Source organism: Rutilus rutilus (genome assembly GCF_951802725.1).
Source record: "Rutilus rutilus genome assembly, chromosome: 10".
Lineage (NCBI taxonomy): Eukaryota > Metazoa > Chordata > Actinopteri > Cypriniformes > Leuciscidae > Rutilus > Rutilus rutilus.
Window position 1 is genome coordinate 21,776,800 of NC_140215.1, and position 23,466 is coordinate 21,800,265.

Genomic DNA, 23,466 nt, shown 5'->3' on the forward strand with positions numbered 1-23,466 from the left:
GCACAATGTATACTGCAAAACGGCATAGAATAGTGCAAAAGTATGCAAATTGGGACGGGCCTTCTTTTTTTTTGTAGTATATAGTCGACGAGTTATTCAGTGTAAGTTGACTACAAAATGAAAAGGTATAATTTAACTCTTGATGCTTTTGTTGACTAAAACTAAATAAAGTACACTGTAAAAAAAGAAAAGTTGACTTAACTTAAAATTATAAGGCAACTTGCTGCACAGATTTTTTGAGTTGACTCAACTAAAACATCTCTAGTTGAGTAAACTCTATTAGTTGAGTCAACTCAAAAAAATTGTGCAGCAAGTTGCCTTATAATTTTAAGTTAAGTCAACTTTTCTTTTTTTTACAGTGTATAATAAAATATAACTTAAATAACAACTTAAACTTAAAAACAAACTAAGTGGTAACTAATTGAAATAAATAAGTTGAGGTTGAAGTACTAAAACTGAAAACAAAAATGTAAATAAACTAAAGATATATATTATTTAAATATAATAAAAACAAAAACAAATAAAAATGACAAATGCACATATTAAAATATACAAATAAAAGCTAATTCTAGTATAATAATAGTATATCAATATTACTAATAATAATATTAGGGGTCATGCAATGCTGCACACTGCGTTTTATAACTTTAAAAGCTAGTATAGACTGTATTATTGGATGTTCTGTATCTGAGGTAATCAGGAAATCTATATTAGTTTGCTAGGGATCTGTTACAAAGTATTAGCAAAATGTAGCAGATACAGTTCTCAGGCATTTTCTCAGTGGCGTGTGACAATTGACATCAGGGACTGACTGAATTCCACTAGAAACAAACCTTATTGTATTATTTTAATTTAATACTGTGAAGCTGCTTTAATACAATCTGTATTGTGAAAAGCGCTATACAAATATACTTGACTTGACTGTTGTTGTGTAAACCCGTTCTACGGTTGCAGTACTTTTTCCCAGTAAGATTCTTCAGTCTTACTACTCCTTATGTGCCAACGGTTTGGTTTACACAAGCATCACGCACATATGTTTAAGATGCAGAGCGAGTCCAGAGCTCTTTGCTCCACTGGCTCCGTGACCTTACTCTCTCAAGGGGAAAGCCGGCACCCACACGACCCTTCAACATGCATTTGGGAATCAACTTATCATCCTGAGCACTCGTTTAGTTTCCCTGGTGTATGCTTCACTGTGTTTATTACACTGAATGGTAGGCCGTTAGAGAGCAAACACAGAGACGTTTGAGCAATAGCCCGTGACTTTCCACTGAAATTTTTCTTTAAATCCATTTGAATTTAAAAGTGTAGGTTTTTTTTTTTTTTTTTTTTTGTAGCAACCCTCCAGCCTCATGAAGAACTTCAACGCAGAGGCAGCTATACCGAGCTATACCGAGTTAAAAAGGTGTGATTGCATAACGCAGTCCTGGTGGATATTTGACGTTCTAATATCATAGAGTAACATTTCATAAACATAATCAAACACGGCCCTGCTGTTGATGTTTACTTCATTATTGACTTTTCAGAACAGCGCTGATGGAGTCCCGGAGTGTCTCTGTCATCATCTGTCTCTGAATACAGCTTCTCCAGTCTCTCTCAGCTAGGACGCATTGGAGCGTTTGATCGGAAGATAAGTTTTACACAAAGATTGAAAAGGGGCGAGAGAGAGAGTGAGAGACCTCCTCTCTAAACTAACTTACATCTGCTCTGTTTGTAGTCCAAAACTTTGAAGAGAATTAGCAGTTTTGAGTTGAGTTGTGAACTTTTAACGGATTTTTAGGAGTATTATGAGTAAAATAAGGTCTGTTAAATTTACTTGAAGAGACTTTGGTTTTAAAGTTCATGTTTAAGGTATGAATGTGTGTAATTTATGTTGAAGAAAAAAACATGAAACTTGAAAGACTCTTTAAAGAGAAAGTTCACCCAAAGATGAAAATTAACTCCAAACCTGAATTAAATTTATTTTTTCTTTTTTTTTGGTGGAATACAGTAAAAAGATGATGTTTTAAGAAATGTCTCAGTGTTTTGTTTTTGTCCGTACAATGAAAGCCATTGGGGTCCAGTGTTGTTTTCATTGTATGGACAATGACATTCTTTAAAATCTTATTTTAGTTTTCACAGAAAAAATAAAGTCATGCAGGTTTGGAACGGCATGAGTAAATGATGACAGAATGTTCACCTTGAACCATCCCTTTAAATAGCTTATTTTTCATATTTATCCCTTTAAATACCTCATTTAAATACCTCCCAGACATGAAAACTTATTCTGCGTTATGTGTTATTTATATAACTACTTTTATCAACGTCACAATATCAGATTAACATGTGTATTAATCAATTAGTGGAAGTATTTATATCCTGTAACTTGTCATTTAATATGTTTCACCTTTTAAAAGAATACCTTCACAATTTAAATTTACCTTCATTTTAAATAGACCTGCAGTGTTCATTTTTAAGTACAAATATACCATGTAATAAATTAAAATGAGCAACAATGCTGTTTAAAATAATTTTAGATGGAGTATAGCATGTCAAGCCACCGAACTCCCCTAAAGTATTTCAATGCAGCCCATATGCTTCATAAACAATGTAGAACATTAATTTTCTCTGCTTTATCTTTATATCTGTTTGTGCTAGTTTTCTAAATGTTAAATACTTCTGGCTAAATGTTGCGAGCTGACATTTGGAGAAACGGGTTGCGTGGAGAAAATTCTCTGAAAGAAATGGAGACTGGAGTGGGGTAATGATGTGTGAAAACATCATGCAACTGACTGAATGCATTATTGAGAGACATTAAATCATGTCTCCAGAAGTGTCTGTTTAATATGTATAAGGCAAAAAGCGCCTTCTTACCGCGTGAACGTGAGGAACAACAGAGTGGCTCAGTATAAATACAATAAATGTAATATTTTTTTGCAAGGATGGCTTCGTTCACACGGTGAAAACAAACACTACACATTCCTCTTGGTCTGAAACAAGTTGGATGCTTGCTCTGTGTGCTCAGGGAGCTCGAGAAGGTCTGCGCCTGGCAGTAAAAAGGTAGATGTTTATCTCGTCTCATAGGACAGGTCGTGTCTGCTTTAAAGCCTTTTAATTCATATTTAATATGTAGGCCGGCTCTGTGCGCTTACCTCAGCACCCACATCTGGAGTTCCTCACAGCATCATGGGAACAGACTTTGGTGCCACAGCTACACAACTACACTATTTTTTTACTCTTTCTCCTAAACTCTACCTTCTCATATTTCAGATTTGGTACCGTTAAATCAGCTCCTTTACATTGAGATTTCTGTTGGCATAATGGCACGATGCGCATTTCACCAGACATTCAGAATATTCAGTCCAGCAAAACAATAAACAGCATTAACACTGATGAAAAGTGTTCTACGTTTCTCTGTCCATGTAAAAACTTGACCCCAAGTGGCTGTTTTGCTTTAGATCTTTGAAGAAAATTCTTTATTTTCCTACTGTCTTTTTCTGTCACTATATGTCTATTTCAACCACCGTAGACAGTGACCATGTTTACATGCCCGCTATTTTCTGAAAAAAAAATCCATATTCTGGTTCTGTTCTGAATAAGACATTTATTTGCATTTTAATAATTTGGCTGTAATCAATGTGATTTGTAATCTACATTTACATTTATTCATTTTAGCTGACGCTTTTATCCAAAGCGACTTACAATTGCTATATATGTCAGAGGTCGCACGCCTCTGGAGCAACTAGGGGTTAAGTGTCTTGCTCAGGGACACATTGGTGTCTCACAGTGGATTCGAACCCGGGTCTCTCACACTAAAGGCATGTGTCTTATCCATTGTGCCACACCACCCCATACCACCCCAATAATCAATGTATTAAAGGGAAAGTTCTGCCAAAATTTTTAATTCTGTCATTAATTACTCACCCTCATGTCGTTCGAAAGCTGTAAGACTTTTGTTCATCTTCGAAACACAAATGAGGATATTTTTGATGAAATCTGAGAGATTTCTGTCCCTCCATTGACAGCTACCACTTTGACGATTCAAAAAGTTAATAAAGATATATGATTTAAGCTGTTTAGTCTACATTTTCTGAAGAGACTCGATCACTTTATATGATAAACAGAGTGAGTTTAGGCTTTTATTCACATGTAAACATTCATCAACCAATGAGGTTAATTCTCATGTGTTACGCAGCACGTTTGAGCTTCAGCAAGAACCAATGAGGTTTGTTCTCACACGTCAAGCAAGGTCCGGTTGAGCTTCTGTTTATGTTCGCTGATCAATGTTTAAATGTGAATAAAAGCCTACATTCAATCAGTTCAAACTTTTTGAAGCGTCAAAGTGTCAGTTGTGTAGCTGTCAATGGAGGGGACAGAAAGCTCTCAGATTTCTTTTAAAGGAAATCTTCATTTGCGTTCCGAAGATCTTACAGGTTTCGAACGTCATGAGGGTGAGTAAGTTCAGGTTGTTCTCTAGTATTCATTTGTGGTGTCAGAGAGAGAACTAGTGGGATTGTTTGCTGAGGTATGGAAGAGATGGATGATTAATATAACTGGCTCTGAATGCTAATGATAGTGCATATTCCCGGCGCATAGACTCCAATGATTCATAGTGACCAGTGATGCTGCTTTTCTTGCTGCCTTCACGCATTAAACACTGCGTAAATTAAAGAACTCGAGTAGCCTATGTGTTATCCTATAATTGCTTATCATGCTGATTTATTTCATTTTACAAAAAACAAAACAAGTCTTCGATTTGAAGTAATATTTGAATAATTCAGGAAGGTATTAAGTTGTGTTTCTCCCAGAGACAAGGAAGATGTCAACAACATGTAGGTGATATTGTGTGTGTGCTGCAGGGTGTTTCTGGGGGCAGGAATTGGCAGTGTTTATAGCCGGAGGTCTGGTGTGTGTATGTGTGTGTGTGTGTGTGTGTGTGTGTGTGTGTGCGGCTATGGCCTGAGGAAAGGTGTTCGGCACTGCTGTCAGGCTCTGGAGTGATAGCCGCCATTGATCGCTGTGCTCTCTCTGAGATAGTTTATTATGGCATTGTTTTATGGAATATTATAGTATTTATTATGATAAAATGATTTATCCATGCACATATTTTTAAAAATCAACTTTAAAAAAAAATGCTGCATGGCGAGGAACCACCACTTTACTTGGATATATACCATAATGGGGAAGAATTTCCAATTGTGCAATTTCCATTTCATAATTAAACAAATGCGTCTGTCTGTAGAATTGACAAGAAAAAAAAATGTCTCATGCTTTCTCTCCAGAGTAACTTCCATTTTATCTAGAATGATAAAACTGCATAGCACACTCGTTTTAAATACTTTCCACATAAACTCCTACACTGGACAGTTGCTCATTCCACCCCTTCCTCCTCATGGATTCCTGTCGTAGATCCGTGTACATTAGATGTGGGTTGTGAAGGCAGTTTGTGTGATTCAGTTTCTGAGGAGGATGCCAGCACTAACGGCATGAAGGTGGACGTATGAAGTTTCCGAGAGTAGGTTGTTTCAGGCGTTGCTCTGTGTTCGTTAAGCTGTCCCTCTGTTCCACTTCTGCCACTTAATGAAACAGCACCGGCAGGTTGATCCAAAGCTTTGTGGCGTCGATATTCATCTTCCTTTATTGCTCACGCTTTTGCTTGAATTTGAATTTCTGTCTTCAAGTGCAATAGAGGGAAACTCCTCTAGCTGTGATTTCATCAGAAATCCATAACGACGACGACAACTCCACACACAAACACTCTGTGTGCAGCATCTCAGCAGGGGCTGCATTGTGATTTTCTCCTGTTTGAGCTCAACTTTCTAAATCTTTTTTACATTTTAAAACTAGATTCGGCATTTAAATCTGAATATGATGGGTTGTTTTTCCTCCCATGATTGCGTTTGTGCTTTTATGGCGAATGTGAAATGCAATAAGAAAACACATGTTCATTTATGACGATCTCGAGGGACGCTGCCTAACCTTCCAACGTTGTGACACAATCTAATCTGTGTGTGGTAATGCCAGTGGATGTGTCCTAATGGGACCATTGCCACTCCAGATTAATGAAGCAGTCAGATGTGGAATATGAACATTTTTTCATTAGTTTCTCAGCAGAAAACGGGATGAGAAATGAAACGGAAACAGGATTTAGTGTTGCCCTACATAGAGTACGGAACCAAAAGAGTTCACCTACACACAACCAAATATAAAGCACATGCTGTTTGCACATGCTTTCATCACAGAAAGCAGACAAATTCCCACTGTCAGAGCTGTGGTGGGTGTGCATGCTGACATATTAGCTGGGTTTCAAATCCAAACCCGGTGAGCTGCCTACCTAGACAGCATTTTAAGGCATCATGCTGTTACAGCATTATTATTCTGCCTTCAAAGATGTCTTTTTGGCCGTGTTCTAAGACAGCATCGCCTGCAGAGTGAGAAGAGAATCCCGCAATACATTGCACTGAAGTCAAATATCCTTGGTTTTCATTCGGTACTGCAATATATTGATACAAAGCTCCATCTCATTAAATATTTGTGCATGTTTTTTTTTTTGCACTAATCAGCACATCATATTGTTAGTGTAGCAATGTGCTAACAAACATTTCAACTAGTAAGTATTAAGTAAAAATTAATACTTTTATTCAGCAGACATTAAAGACATATGTAACTTTTTTGCTTTAAAAATAGCAAAAACCACTATATCTATGTTATATATTTTTTTTAGTTGTGTACTTACATTATCCCGACTGTTTCCAACAACTTTCAAACCGGGAGAAATTTGTAATTTAATTCGAAGACACGTCCCGTTTCTTTATTTCCGTTTTGTCGCCGTCAATGGCGTCATATCCGCGTTGTCCCTGGTTTCCGCTCGTACTGCCATAGCAACCAGAGCCCTCTGATAGTAACCAAGGCGACAGACGTGGACCACTGTGTAGTTCGCAATGTCTATTTGCACGCTGTTGTTGTTTCGTTCAAACATTATGGACCATGGCAAGCAGACTTTGGATAAAAAAGGAGAACTAAAACAAGAATCAATATCAGCGCGGTGTTTTCGAGATGCCTAACGTTAGAGCTCCACGTCCGAGACTTCGACCGTTCCTACATGTACTTTATTAAACAGGTGAGCACATTTACATAAAACTAATCAATGTTATATAGTTCAACAATGATAAAATGTTAGAATATGATCTGTATGTCATTCTAATGTTGATCTAGCTTACTGCTAGTCTCATACAGACAAACTAAAACATACATTTCAACACACTCAAATGCAGTTTAGTGTGATAGTGTAATGTTAGACCAAGTGAAACAGCGCTGCGTTACCTCACAAGTTTAATTTGTCTAATAAACTGACCTGTGAGTTGTAATTCTGCGTGTAGTTCGGTAGAATGAAATGTCCATATTCCTTTTATATCCGCGGGACTCGCGTCGCGTGTGGAGCTGATAACGTTAGCTGTCTCTTAGCAATCCCGACCTGCTTAATATCACAGTCATGATAAAAACATCGATGTATTCAGTCATCCATAAACATTATTAGATCGGTCAGCTTGACGTTGACGACAAGATCCATAATTCTTAGCAAATGTTGCGTCATCAAACTAAGCCTTTGTTATTGTAAAGAGATTGCCCTAGCGGCGAAAAATTCCATACTGTACGTTTAAATTGATCAAAAGTGGCATTTATAATTGTTACAAATTATATCTATTTCAAATAAATGCTGTTCTTTTGAACTTTCTACTCATTGAGAAATCCTGAAAAAAGTCATATAAAAATATTAGGTAGCACAACTGGTTTCAACATTAATTGTAATAAGAAATGTTGGTTGCACTTTATTTAAGGTAACTAATATGGCCTAAGGTTAAGTTTAAGGACATAATCAAGGACAGGACTGTAAAATAAAGTGCTTCCAAAATGTTCATTGAGCAGCAAATCAGCATATTAGTATGATTTCTGAAAGATCATGTGACACTGAAGAAAATGACTGTTGAGGTTTAGCTGGGTTTTATCATGACGCATTCAAACGTACGTACACAATTAGTTAGCCTAACAGTCTTTAAAGTCACCATGAAGTCAAAATTGAAACTAATCAAAATAACTTCCCCTCCCTCTTGCACTGACATCTCTACTCTTCTCTGATGATGTGTTTTCTGTCACTCACATTCACATGACATCACATTGATAGCAAACCACAACCCTTCTAACCATCCAATCAATTCACAACGGACAAAATCAAGTGCTGTCCTACATTTCTCCTTGTGCCGTTTCACTCGGATATACATCACAACAGGGAAGAAAAGACAAACGCATCTTCCATCTCATGCCGACTTGAACACACTGACAAACCTGCTTTTGTTGTAGGTGAAAGAGGTGGTGCTTCATCTGCTGAGCATTACTTTCTGTTAGCCTACATCTCACTGTGTTACTTGCTTCCCTCCATTAATCAGCCATGACTGGATCCAGTCTTACAGGAATGCGTCATCAGACCTGAGGTGGTAGTCAGCTCAAAGCTCTCTCCTCCAGTCAAATCCTTACCTTCAGTGATGTGTGAGAAGACTTTATGGCTCAGTCATCAGATTTTAAACAGCTTCCTCTTGTCTTAGATGCGAGGAAGCACTGTGGAGTGCTTGCTAGAGCGTTATCTCACTGTTTGATGTTGAGATGAGTATTATTAGCTTGAAAGCAAACAAAAAAAGGGTTATAATTAACAAACAATCAATATCAGTTTCCTTCCCCTCTCTCTCTCTCTCATTCGTTCTTGTACCTTGTTCTGTTGACACGTTCTCATTAATACAGTGCTGTCCCAGCGGCCCCTGTTAAAGTTTCAAGTGTCCTTTACATTAATGAGTCCTGGCACTTGACGGATCAATGCTCTCCCACACCTGTCGTACCCAGTGGACACCAGTCATCCTGCCCACTGATGGCTCTCACCATGCCTGTACATGGCATCTAAATTGTCATGAAGAACCGCTATCTTTTTGTCCCAAGGATGGATCTCTGCTGTCCATCTTCATTAGGAGCATAGTCTTACAACATGCACCACAATCTCCCTCTAGGGCATAGAGGATTTATCAGCCTCTCTCTTTCCTTTCCCACACACATTCTCTGTTTTTCCTTTCACGACACCCTGTAGCTTCACGCTCTCTTACTCTCTCCCACCCACTGTCTGCTTTGCTCCTCTTTGTCCATCCTTACTAAACCAAACTAGTGCACCTGAGCAAGTGTGAACAGCAGGTGTTTTCATACCTCCCAGAAACCTGAGAGGGGAACCACTCCCGAGATCCAGCATAGAAATCTGTGAACCTTATTGGCTTCATGACGACACTTTCTGTGCCAAATTTCACTGTAGAATGATGTGACCTATAGCGGTAGTTCTCTGATTCTGGTATATAGCTTCTTAGCCTGCATGCATAGTCATCTGGAATGTGGGATGTTGTGTAGCCGTGCTGATCAGTGTTTGTGCTCCACACTTTTATTCAAAATTGGTAAAAGGAGAGCAGCTAGCAAATGAAGGCTAAAGGCGAGATATGATTTTGTTTGCCCTCTTAGTAGAATCTAGATGCTCTGTTTCATGAAGGGAAGCTTTAAAAGTGGCTTCTGACTCAGAAACAACAAGGCAGATGAGAGAGGTTTTAAGATCAAATTTCGTTATTTAGTACTAATTAGTCTAAATTAAATTACAAAGTATGTATATTAACACATGCAATAGGTTGTAGGTGTTTTTAATGTTATTTATTTACAAATATACTACAATATGGTTCAAAAGTTTGCGGTCAATAAGATTATTATACAGTCTCATGCTCATCAAGGCTGCATGTATTTGTATACAGTAAAAACAGTAATATTATGAAATATTATTTCAATTTAAAATAACTTTTCTATTTTAATATATTTTCGAATGTCATTTATTCTTGTGATGGCAAAGCTGAATTTTCTGCATCATTACTCCAGTCTTCACTTCAGTGTCAAATGATCTTTCAGAAATCATTCTCATATGCTAATTGCTGCTCAAGAAACATTTATTATCAATGTTGAAAGCAGTGCTGATTAATATTTGTGTGGAAAACGTGATGCTTTAATAAGTTCAAAAGAACAGCATTTATTTGGAATAGAAATCGTTTGTAACATTATACGTGACTTACGTCACTTTTGGTCCATTTAATGCATCATTTGCTGAATAAAAGTAAAAGTACTAATTTCTTTAAAAACTTATTGACTGCAAAATGTCCATACAAGGATAGTAATAACAGATTTTTTTTTTTTTTTTTTTATAAAGTTTTCTGTGATGGGTAAGTTTAGGGATAGGTTACGGTTAGGGGTTAGAATTTACATTCTGTACTGTATGAAAATCATTGTCTATGTAAAGTCCCCTTAAAAATGGACACCTAACATGCATGTTTGTTTATTTAGATGCTGCTCTTGGTTCCTTCCATATAGATGTGCAAAAGGGCCAATTAAGAGACTGATTGGGGTCACACAGTACCAGTTTTTCTAATATACAGGAATATTGATATTCATTAAAATATGGCATTATGCCGCTCACAGTCCTTAATCTTGCTTCTAGACTTATGTCAGTTTCATTGTTGGCAGTACTTGGATGTTCTGCTTTGATCAAAGATGGTTCTTGGCCCGAGAAGCACTGATCTGCAGTATTCTCCTGACAGTATTCCAGGAGTCTTTATGTAGAGCACCTTATATTTCTTGCAGAGCCAGAAACCACCAGCTCTTTGCTCCTAATTCAATCACTAGAGCTTTGTGTGCTCTCTTATTTTCCATCCCAGTGCCCAAGCAATAGACCTTACTCCATGACATTCACTGACACAATGGAAGATTGATGAAGCACATTTGTTTCTGAAGCATTCATATTCAAAACCATTTCATACGGGTTTGGTAATTAATTAGCTCTGAAATGATGTTCAAGGTCAAAATATAGGGTACTGTCTCTCACCAGATTCACACAGCACCCCTTCAGCACACAAACATACACACACACACACACCTGCACTGTGGTTTAAAACCTTGTGAAGTGCCTACATAGACAGGCTAATGTGAGAAATTGGCATAATTCTAAAGCAGCACTGCAGGTATAAATTTCAAAGATCCCACACTTCAATGACAAAAATCCATCCAAATGGTGGACGAATAAAGCGAAAAGTTGATTATTTTTTATATTTTTGCTATTTGTGTGAAGTATAAAGTTGCTACCTATGTAGAGTGTTCCAAATTTGTCATTTTTTAGGCTCTATTTCAGAATGCTCCCTATGTAGAACAGTAGACAGCAAGGCATCTCTCCGGCCTTGTTTAGAAATCTAAACTGATGGTGTTCCAACTTTCATTTTGCATATTCAAAAAAATTATTTTCGCTCAGACCTCTTTTTGGACCATTTGAAAAAAACGTTCAACTCTCAAAAATATGTCAGTATTCATCACCAGCACTTCTTAAATATGTCTGTAATAATAACTCATCTTTAGAAACTCTCTCCTTTCTATATCCATAAACACTTCATAGCATTTTAAATCAAAGTCTCTGAGGATATCACACATCTTTTTCAAAAATGTCTCCTCACTCACTGAGCTCGCTAATGTCACTTGATTTCTTCACTCTTCAGTGCCTGCAATGTTTCCATTCCGTTTTACTTTTTGGATGAGTTGTTTTTGCTGATTATCAGTACATCTGAGGCCCTGACTGTAAAACGACAGAAAGGCCTGTGGGTAACATGACCGGAGCATTAACCAGATGCTATTTAGCCTCAATCCTCGCCAGACACTCGCTCCGGCCAAAAGAAAACATTGAATTTAGTTGAATGCTCTCTCAGTTCATAAAAACACATGTCTGTATGTCCTCCCTTGTAGACCTGAACTTATGCTTTCTGGGCTGGTTTTTGCTGTGTCACAGACCCGAACCCATGCATTTGTAGTATGTTAAGGGAGGGGGGGGACACGTCTCAGTAGAATTTTGAGGATTAATGGAGGGAGGATATGCCCAGGAAACATCGAGGACTCATCTGTGGACTCCCTGCCCGAGCACAGATTCACATAATTACAATATAGCCCTAATTGCATTGTAGAAGACGGCTGGAAATCCTTCTGCAACACAAAGGAATCAGAGATGTATCAGCCTCATTAGCATAGATATTAGGCTTCCATTATGTTTTTGTAGCATACGGAGGGCAGCAGTGCTCAAGCCCCATTCTTCACTGTGCAAGGCAGATCTGCTTAAACTGCTCTCCTGAGGGAAGACAACCTCCCTCCCACCCCTCTAAAAACACACACACAATCTGTTTCCCTGGTATTAAGCACATATCAGAACGTTAATATGACACATTGCAGGCTCTGCTGCTTGGATTAACAGTTAATGGAAGAGCAGTCAAGTTTGGACGTGACTCTAAGCTGGCCTTCAATGTGCTTGAGTTAGTGCTGCATAAAAAAGAAACACTATTTATTTTTTTGATGCGTTTCACTGGCAGTCACTCTACTCCACAGTCCATAATTTCACTTTTCCTCTCAAAACTCAGTGTTCAGTTATCCACCTCATATCTGTTCAAAGTGAGCAGCTCTTCCACCTCTTTGCGATTTGAACAATCACCTCTTAATATTTCTGCGCCGTTTACTCAGTCTCTGATTTCCCATCCCCCCCCCCCCCCCCCCCTCTCTCTTTTTTTTTTTTTGTATGTTGTGCTTTTTTCCTCTGTTCTTCTCTTCCTCTCAGGCACTCCTCTGCCTCCTCTTTCCATCTCTGATGATTATCCACCTCCACTTGTCATTGCTCCACTCAAAGCCACTTTACATCCGCAAGGCAGCAAATGGATCCCCTCTCCCTCCCTTTAAAAAAAGAGAGTGCTCCAAAAAGACTTTTATGTTTACAGGTACATCTCCACCATATCTCAGTCTCCACTCGTGCTCGGGCAAATAGACGTGCGTTTGGAACTCATAAATATGCATGAACGGGGATATTAGTACGTCGTAAGTGATTGACAGCCGTAAGAACTCTTCATCTGTCAGTGGGGGTTGAAATTAGCAGCTACCGATTACTGTTCATCCCTAATGACTGCTCATGATTTTGTGTCATCAACAGAACTCTTGAAACATCGCTGTTTTAATAAGGAAATAAGACTTGCTTTGTAGCATAGATCTCTTTCTCTTCGCAGGTCACATAAATGTTAGTTGTGTTTTTCATGCTGTTAAATGATATGGTCTTGTCAGAGAAATCAAGGAGAGAGCCACATTCTCAGTGTGCATTATGTATTTGGTCCGCCGTGCATCGGTAATCAACATTATATTGTGCGATTTGTTGTTTCCCTTGATTATGATTCCTGTGTAAGTTAGACCACCACTGTGCAGCATTAACAAGTGTTTTTATGCACTTACATAACACTGTTCAGTCTAATACAGTTTGTACCTACTTTATCCTTCAATAGCTGCCTTTTTGCAAAGCCTGCATTACATTTGACATATTCACAGAACAATCTGTGCTCAGATCAGATTGAAATCTGTAAGCTGCCAAACATTAGAATGCTTTAGAAGTGCAGAGTGGAAGGTGTTACACCCAGTCAGGAACAGCCTAAGATTTGGTAAGCATTGCCATTTCGTCCTCATTAATTCCTCTTTACCTCACCGTGACTGAGTGGGCCTGATTTATTGCATTTGCAATAAATTTCAGCTTCCGACAAAGTTCTGGCAGTGCCATTTAGTGTGACATTCGTGCTGTTTGACTGCTCCTACGAGCTGTCAATGGAACGTACATTCTGACTTTTACCCAAGATCTCACTGGGATCAAAATGTACAGAATTTAGTTTCAATATATGCTTTTTTGGACCTGCAAGGACATTTTGATTGCTCAGTGTTTTCATTGTACAACCAACTTTTTTTATTTTATTCAAAGGTACAAAAGCTGTCACTGGGACAGTACCCTTCAAAAAGGTTCTAAAATGTACCATTTAGGTACTAATATGTACACATTTGGTGCCAATATGTACCTTTGAGGGACTAATATGCACTCTTTAGGTACAAAAGTGTACCTTTTGAAAAGGTACCGGCACAGTGACAGCTTTTGTACCTTTTTTTCTGAGAGTGTACATGATAAAAAATGTCCGGCGTTACAAAAGTCGACGTCGCCACAATAAATGTTTTCTTAAATTAATAAATAATATGTCTTTCTTGATGGGAAGGCTGCATTATCTTTGGAGATTGCGTCATCAATAAATAAACCAAATAAAAGCATCTTTATCTCGGCAGCGCAGCGTGTTTGTAATTAACTGGGGCTAACAAATTGGACACACGCAGGAGGAGGGAGCGCAGCTCGCTGTCTTCTTAGAAAATCACAAATGCACTCTAAACATTTTCTCTGTTTGCTTTTTCCGCTGCCAACCTCCCCCTCCGCACCTCCTCGCCCTCCGTCTGAGAGCCGTCACAAACTGCCTGTAATCAAGCTCTGAGCTCTTTAAAATGTGCTGCTTGATTTGCTTCATTTCTGCAGTCTTGCTCTCCCATCTTTCTTTTCTTCCTCCTCTCTTGATTTTCATACATTTATTGATTTTCCTAATTCGATTTACAACAGAAAAGAAATGGCTTGCATTTTTGTCTAGAACACATATCTTGTTTAATTAAATTGTTTAATCATGCCTGATGGAGTCGGAGAGGATCCTGTCAGAATTTAATTGGGCGCTTTCCTTCAATAGGACAAATGTAGGAGGCCCTCTGAAGGATTCAGACCTAGTAAGGGTAACCCTAAAAGCAAGTGAATGATGGCAAACCCACGCAAGATTATTCATAACTATGGCTAATTTGAGTGGGGAGATAATCTTATCTGCAGCAACTCTTGGGAGAAAATGAAAGAATAGCTGCTCCTGTAGGACAGAAAGTACAAAGACCAATGGACCTCATTTTGATCTTGTCGAAGGCTTCCTTCTCTGCTCATTTTCTTTATTAGAAAATTGAATGGGGAAAGAGAGAGAACAGAGCATCAGTGCACTTATGCTGAAAGAAAAGCATGACCAGGAGTGAGCTTGAAACCGAGATGGCAAATGTTTCCAATCATGTTTGCTGTGTTGCTTTTCTGTTGCCCAGGAGACTAAACTGCAGCTCAAATGCGAGCTGCCTTGCATAACTTTTCTCAGATTTCAAAGCCTCAGTAAAGAACCTTATGTAAATCTGAGAAATATTGTATGATTGTATTTAATTGTGCCCGAGAGCCTGAATCAAGCATCGGTATTATTCAAGTCACCTTACAATACAGATTGTTTCAAAGCAGCTTTACAGTGATAACAGAAAAATGATGCATTTCGGCTGTTGTTCATCTGAAGTCAGTTCCGTTGTAAAGAGCATCAATTATTAACTTCGTTTATTTCATCTATAAAGCAGTTCTGCAAAAAAAAAAAAAAAAGATTTCATCATCATCCAGCTCAGTTCAGTTCTTATACAACAGCATCAGTAGGCAGATCAATGATGTTGAATATTAAATGTCCCCAACTAAGCAAGCCAGAGGCTACAGTGGCAAGGAAACCAAACTCCATCAGGTGACAGAATGGAGGAAAAAAAACCTTGGGAAAAACAGGATCGGTCTGGGGGCCAGTTCTCCTCTGGCCAATGAATGAAAAAAATTGTGTGATTTATTATTCAGGATCACAAGTCAAAACACAAGTCAGATTGGAATCGGTAGCATTCGAATTTCCTTTTGCTTGAAAATTGAATTCATCATGACGGCTGGGTTTTGAAATTAAAATGTTGATAATGTCATCGTAATCGTAGTTATCGGTTAGTTCTATTTCAAAAGGCAAACAATTTCAAGTTGTTATGGTGTCCTGTCATCTTTGTCTAGGCGCCGTTTCTTTCATAAATGTGTCATAGATAGCGGTTTGGCCATTTTTGTAATAACATATAAAGGGCGCTGCTGCTAGTTGGAGTCTGGATATTGGTGCGAAGAAGAACATAACATTACTACTGGCGTGACGTAACTGAAGAGACGAATTTGCATATTATTGTTACTATTAGAGTTCAATTAGTGCTGTCGGTTGACTAAAATTTTTAATCGGATTAATCACAGTTTTGTTACACTTATCGTGAAATTAACACATTCATTTTGTCATCATTTGCTATATCCAGCAAAGTAAACAATCAGATTGAAGGCCTATTCTTACCAAAAATTTATTTTCTGCAAGCTTCAAGGAACCTTGGAGAAGGACACCAAATAAGCACCCATGAAAAAACATTACAGAAAAAAGCTTTACAGAATTCACAGTGTATATAGTATGTGTAAAAGAGCAACAACAAAGAGCTTGTTTTCATTTTAGACGAGCTGCGATACCGAACAGGACCACATGGAGACGCCAAAAACTCCTAAATCAACCGCCTTGACTTGACTGCATAAACCAACTAAACACAGCAACGTACACATGAAAGATCAAACATTATCCTGAGTGTGTCTGGAAACAACACAAATAAACTGAAATATGTCTGTACGTAAATGCAGCGTACGATCAATGATCGAGAACGCACATACAGGGTTTGTTGTTTGAGCATCAGTATAAAAGACTCTCACGTGCTTACTGTACGACTCCTGTACCAGACCAAAATCACGCTCTTCAGAAACAATCACTGAATATTACAGAGCTTGTGTTTTAAAGCGAAGACACTGAAATGAATGATTCACCAAAAATGCAATGTGAGTCTCTATTCTCTCTGCTCTGTTTAACACGCAAGGACTTCTGGTGAATATTGTGGAAACTAATTGATACATTTAAGTTAGATAAATATATTTCATACATTATAGCATATTATAATACAACTTATACAACTACTTAGGCCTATATATTTATAGAATAGCAAAGTAGGCCTAATCAGTATACAAGACTGAACCACATAGATGTGAAATATAAAGGCTATCATGATCATTTTGCCAACAATGAACCATGGATTTGTTTACTTTATAATACGTTTTATTTTTAACTTAAACAAATACAACATATAACATTCAAAACTCATCGGCTTAGACTGCATTTGAAGAAAAATAAACACAACAGTATTCATTGTCCCTCACGCATTCCAGCCACGGGTAGTCATTTTCCCATTCAATTTTATAATTTTGTGCTCTTTTCTTTTTCGCCGGCTGCTCGGAGGTAGTCATTTTTATATTTCCCGCTGTTGTCACTTGTCGTCATCGTTGCTACGATACGTGACCGACTCACAATGACTGAAACGACCAATTAAAAGGGCATTCTCTGATGATGTTCCAAGATGTTAAAAACGCTACGCTGATCATAGACAAACAGAGGGAGAAATTAGTATCTACCGCGCCGTCGGTTTTTTTTTCTTGTCTTCGTTCATAGTCTGACATATATTAGAAGCTATGTGTCTGTCATGGATTTGCACTGAATTGATTCTCAAAAATACGGAACAAAGTGCGTTCCGTATCAGTTCAATACGGAACAAGACTTGAACAAGACTTTGTGTCAAATACGGGACGATTCCGTATTATACGGAACGGTTGGCAACCCTAAGTCTAGTTTTCTTTTCTGAAGTATTTCCTATGGAAACAGGAAGCTTGTGTGTGCAATGTATTGAAGAGCTTGATGTCGCTCAACATAACAATGTAGATAAATGTAACGTCGAGTTCATGAAAAAAGGACAGGAAATAATGCAAGACCTCCTACCTAGGGCTTCTGTACAGATGAATTTGAATTGCATATATCTGCTAAAAGTGAAATATCAACATTGACGAGTACACCAGCACATAGATGTCTTCAAGTCTAACCTACATGAACTAAAAGCTACATGACTCTAATTTTGATTTCATGGGGTCTTTAATCCCTGACATCTCTTTTTCAGCCTTTGTTTTCTGTTGAAACCAGAGAAATTAGAAAGAAAACTAAGAAATCTGTTGTGTGGCAATCCCATCCATTGGTGGTTCTGCTTTAGAGGATTGAGGAGTCATTCTCCTGCAATTAGCTGCTTGCTCTGGAGTCTTCTGTAGAGATTCCCTATGGAACGACTGCCAGCGCTTTGAGAGCATCTTTAGTGTGCACCCAACCAGTAATGCCACACAAGATGACATTTTGCACTTACTGGAGAAATGCCTGTTAGCTGTGACAAAAACTAATGTTAATGTTCATTGTTGTCGATCTGAATTAAATTCAGCCCCATTGCGGTTTCTGAACGTACTCTTTATAAGTACCCTAAACACTGCAGGTCAATGAAAATAGACTGGTGTATAAAAGTCTGGGGTTAGTTTAAATTTTTTTATGTTTTTGAGTCCCTTTGATAAACGTGCTAACCGAAGCTGCATTTAGTTAATAAAAAATACAACAACAACAGAAATATTGTGAAATATTATTACAATTTAAATTGTACTAATAATAGCAACCCATTTCGCTATATAGGTTTTAAAATGTAATTTATTCCTGTAATGTCAAAGGAAGCTGAATTTTCAGCATCATTACTCCAGTCTTTAGTGTCACATGATCCTTCAGAAATCATTATAATATGCTGATTTGCTGCTCAAGAAACATTTATTATTATTATCAATGTTGAAAACAGTTGTGCTGCTATATATTTTTGTGGATAATGATTCAGAATTCTTTGTTGAATAGAAAGATCAAAAGAACAGCATTTATTTGAAATATAATATCAATATAAATATTTATAAATGTCTACTGTCACTTTTTATCAATTTAATGCATCCATACTGAAAAGTATTTCTTTAAAAAAATCCTACTGACCCCACACTTTTGAACAGTAGTGTATATTCACATGCCTTACATGTACGTGTGTGTACGTGTCAGAAAAAAAAAAATCCTCATGGTGGTGAATAATTTTTTTTTTTTTTTTTACGTTATTAAAAGGTGACTTTGAATCTGTGAATTTTTTTTTTTTTTTTTTTTTTTTTTTACATGCAAACAAGCAACTGATCTAATGTGACTACCATAAACAACTGAGGGGTATACTGACACTTTCATTCTTGTCAGTATTGTTGGGAGTCTTGAACTGTGGGGAGATATTAACTGTGACAGCCCTGCAAGAGTGAACACAACTCATTTTGCTGTGTGACATTTTAATTTAAGAAGCTTGGTCTGAAATCAGATGCGATGACAACAGTATGTCAGCACACGGCAATTATACTGCAGACTCCTCAACATGTCACATCAAATACAATTATGATCTTTAATTATTTGTAGTAGTTTTCGTTGCATGTTTATACTTGGCTTTTAAGAATATGGAACAAAGCCCATATCAGTAAATGTAAAAGCCTAAACTGAGGAGCAATTCCTTATTATTTTGTGGTTTCATTTTTTTTAAATCTTAAACCTTAGGAATTGAAAGGGGAGTGTTAAATCGGTGAGATTTGACATTACACAATTGAGGAGCTTTGCTGCAGGATTTGAGTTTAGGCCTACTGGTTAGAAGCATGAGTGTGTTCATGCCGCTGTTATTCCGGAGAAGGTCCAGGCTTAGGGATGAATCAGGGGACTTTGCTGGAAGTGCAGAAATGCGTGATGGGGATTACTGGAGCCAAAGTGTCAGTGGAAAATTGGATTTTTAGCAAAGAGCCATTAACACAGAAAAAAAAAATGGACTGTGAAGTTTCACAGATGCTCATTAATTTGTGGTATTACTAAATGTAAAAGAAACAATCATATGAAGTCCCAACAATTTATTATTTTCTTGATAAAAGGCGCCGTGTGTGTTGAGGGAAAATGGAAGGAGTGATTCAGTGGCATATGTCTAATGTGTTTGAAAGTGTGCCTGAGCTATTTGCATGTTCCTATGCCAAATAGCAGGGATTCACATAGGACATCTGCTCTCTTTACTTTTAACAAGCGCTTCTCTGTTGCACAAATCTAAAGATCTACATTTAGTGTGTGAGGCCTAGTATTTGCAGGTGTGAAAGTGTGTCTCCCATCTTCATTGTGTCTTCATGGTGTGAAATAGCTGATGGCGGTCACACCTGTAGAAATCCAATATGTATGCCCAGGATCCCACAGCCTTTCTCTTGTTTCTGACATCGTATTTCTGCCACATGTAACACGAGTGATACCAGCATCCCCTCGGCAACAACATGCGTATTTACATCCGGATAAAAGGCCTATTCACATCAGAATAGAAACAATAGGTTTCCATGCACCTACCCTTGTGAAAAAGAATACAAGTGGATATTCAACACAATTTTTAACAAGGATACTCCCATCAGACAAGAACAACAGACAGAAGTGTATTTTTGTTGTTGTTGTTGATATGCATTGTCTAAATACGCCGTAAATCTCAGTATTCACTGTTCTAACTATTCCCCTTTTTTTCTTTCTCCTCTAGTGAGTAAACTGAAGGTACACAAGTCCAACCAGAGTCTGCAGTTTCTGGAGGACAGTCGGGTGCGTGTCAACTGCTCCGTCACGTCTCAAACCAGCCCGGATTCCCAGCATGCCGTGCTGTGGTACGCCCGGAAGGCTGAGGTCGGAGAGCCGGATGAGCTGCTGTTGAAGATCAAACACTCTGGAGCATTTGAGTACGGAGCGTACGCTGAGGAGGAACGTCTCCGCAGCCGCGTGCAGTCAGAGACGCTCTCTCCTCGGCTATACGGCCTCACGCTGCATCGTGCCGAGACCAGCGACTCTGGAACATACTACTGCCTTGTGGAGGAGTGGCTCACGGACCCTGATGGAGCCTGGTACCGCCTGGCACAAGACTTCTCCGGCTTCACGCATGTGGTGGTGAGACAGCCAGGTAAGAAGGGTGGTTGCTTGTGAAATTGATGTATATATTTCTATGTAAAATTTCTGTGAAAAATGTATTTACATTTTTTTTCTTTCTAAAAATGTAAATGTATTTTTCTGTGTCCCACGGTTTGTTTGCAACCTGATGATGACCATGATTTTACTAAAAAATGTGACATCACCCAAGAAATTACATGATTTGGACTTAAGTTCATCTATTCAACACTGTTCCCCAAAGAAACAATATAAAATAAATGTTTTCCTTCAATTTATGGGAAATTTATCTGGAAAATGTATCACGGTTTCCACAAAAATATTAAGCAGCACAACTGTTTTCAGCATTGATGATAATAATAATAAAAAAAAAAATATTGAGCAGCAAATCAGCATATTAGAATGTTTTCTGAAGGATCATGTGACACTGAAGACTGGAGTAATGATGCTGAAAATTCAGCTTTGCCATCACAGGAATAAAATACATTTGAAAATATATTTAAAATTGTAATAATATTTTGCAATATTACCATTTTTATACTGTATTTATCATCAAATGAATGTAACCTTGAGCATAAGAGACTTATTTCAAAAAATGTTTTAATGGTAGTGTGTTTCCAATTTTGGTGTGGTTTTATTTCCCTTTTTTCATTTATTTAATGTATAAATTTCTCCATTTAGTTTTTAGCTTGGTTTTTTTTGCAAGAAAATGACAAAATTACACAAATCATGGTTTTAAACTTTAATTTAGTGACAGGGAACTGCTTAAAATAAACAAAAGCAAACAGCTCTCCTGAGATTGACGATCAACATTTTCTAAAGATTTCACTGAAAAATGATTTTGTCCTTTTTTGTATCCTGTTCATGGAAAGTGTCGGGCTGTGTTTACAGTGGCACCCAACTAGCAGAGCTGGCCTTTATTCCTACAGCAGCCTTTGAGATTTAGTTGTAGGTGTTGCCGTCCCATGGGCTTATCAGGCCATCTGGCATGAGAGGATCGGAAAGAGCAGCATGAAAACATTCTCCCCCTGAGACCGCCATGGAGCGCTGCCATCCTGTGCTCGTGCCTGCCCGAGCTGAATCATTCATCAGCATGTGTGCATTTATGAGAAGAAGACATAAAGAGAGACGGGAGCTTTGTACATGTGACTCCTCAAATGCAAACGTACAGGGTATCAGCCCCTTAGGGAGCCCCCCCACATGGGCCACAGACCTTAGCACTCACGAGGGGGAGTCAGAACCTCATAACAGACACAATCACGACTGCCGGAGCCCAGAGGCTTTACTTATGACGGCCATCTGATTGGCACACAGCTGCTGCTCCTCTATTCACCCCGCGCAGCTGCCCGTGAAGACCCCTAATGCAAACTGCCTCGGCTATTCATCTATTCACCCCCCTCTTTGCCGATAATGTCCACTTTTTCCAGTGACATCATGACCTAGCTTCTGTATACAGGACTAGCATGGTTCAGGGGGCTTTGTCTGCGAGGTTTGCACTACTCTGAGGCCACCTGTGCTCTTTGGCAGCACTGTATCAAAGCTTTGAGAAGCAGGGAATACAGATCTCATCTCCACACAACACACTCTTCAATATTACTGCCCTACACATGGGCCGTCGGCTTACCGCTGTTACACAGACACGTTTTGTTGTGTAGTTTGTCCTCGGGTCCGTTAAGCAAGTTGCTTTAGGAGCACAGGTGGCCAAGACATCTGCTCCTCTGAAACTCATCAAGGTCAAGAAAAGTGTGTTTTGGCACACTTTCTGTTGGTTTTTACTGGTCAGATAACTTCAAAATATAATAAATTATTCTAAATAAATAATGCAAATCTCAAATTCACATTTATATACTGATTATTATGGAAGTCCTTATTTTGCATAGTTGTTTATGCATAGTTGTTTTATTCTTCCGCATTAATGCGTCTCCCTTAGCATACAGCATCTAATCTTAGTCGAGCTGTCTTTTATGAATTTCGTGTTTTATATTTCTTTCTATTTTCTCATCTCATATATTCACAGTATACATCTCTATAATATATCTAAATATGTGCTTGAAAATTCCAGTCTTATTTCCCTGGGGATGCGAGTGTGAGTGTCAAATCACCTCCCTGCTGCATGATTGTCTGAAATAGCATCCATATAAATGTATTTACAAATAGACAGTTGATGAAAGGTTCACCACCTCCTAATCTGCCATCTTCAAAGTCAAATTGCAGTGCTTTTACATGAGCAGAAGATAAGAGGAGCCCCTTAAATTCTGCCGGAAAATGCGTCTTATTTTTAGCCTGAACTCAGCTCAGCCCCTGCTGAAGTATCTTACGACTTCTCGCGCAAAATGTGATGATTCTCACCTTCAGTTGAGAGTGGCATATTGAACAGCTAGTTCCACATCTCTGGATGCGTGATGCCCTGCTAGAGAATAAAGATAATTTTAGAACTAGCTGTAAGTACTAGTATGTACTTTTAGAACTTTTCTAGAGTTCGTTCTCTCATTATTATTTCATCCTCATGTCATTTCAAACCTATATGACTTTCTTTCATCTGTTGAACACAAAAAATGTGACTAATGACAAGGGACTGTCACGCTCTTGAGGCCCATTCACACCAAGGACTATAACTATGACGGTAAAGATATAGTTCTAAAAATCGTTTTAAATGTAAAAGAATGGTAGAGTCCACATCACAACTGTAACGATAACGGCACAGAGAAACTATATCGTTGGAATCACTTTGAGAATTATCTTTTCCAGCTGATAAATGATAAGAACACTGACAGCCAATCAGAATCCATCCTGC

At 38.2% G+C, this 23,466-nt stretch overlaps 1 protein-coding gene across 1 annotated transcript in view; it reads left to right on the forward strand.

The window, feature by feature from the left end:
* igsf3 (immunoglobulin superfamily, member 3) overlaps positions 1-23,466 on the forward strand; it is a 167,909-nt gene that overhangs the window by 138,822 nt on the left and 5,621 nt on the right. The window contains exon 7 of the mRNA XM_084420277.1: positions 20,278-20,688. Coding sequence (XP_084276403.1) covers positions 20,278-20,688 — 411 coding nt within the window. The remainder of the gene's footprint in view (positions 1-20,277; positions 20,689-23,466) is intronic.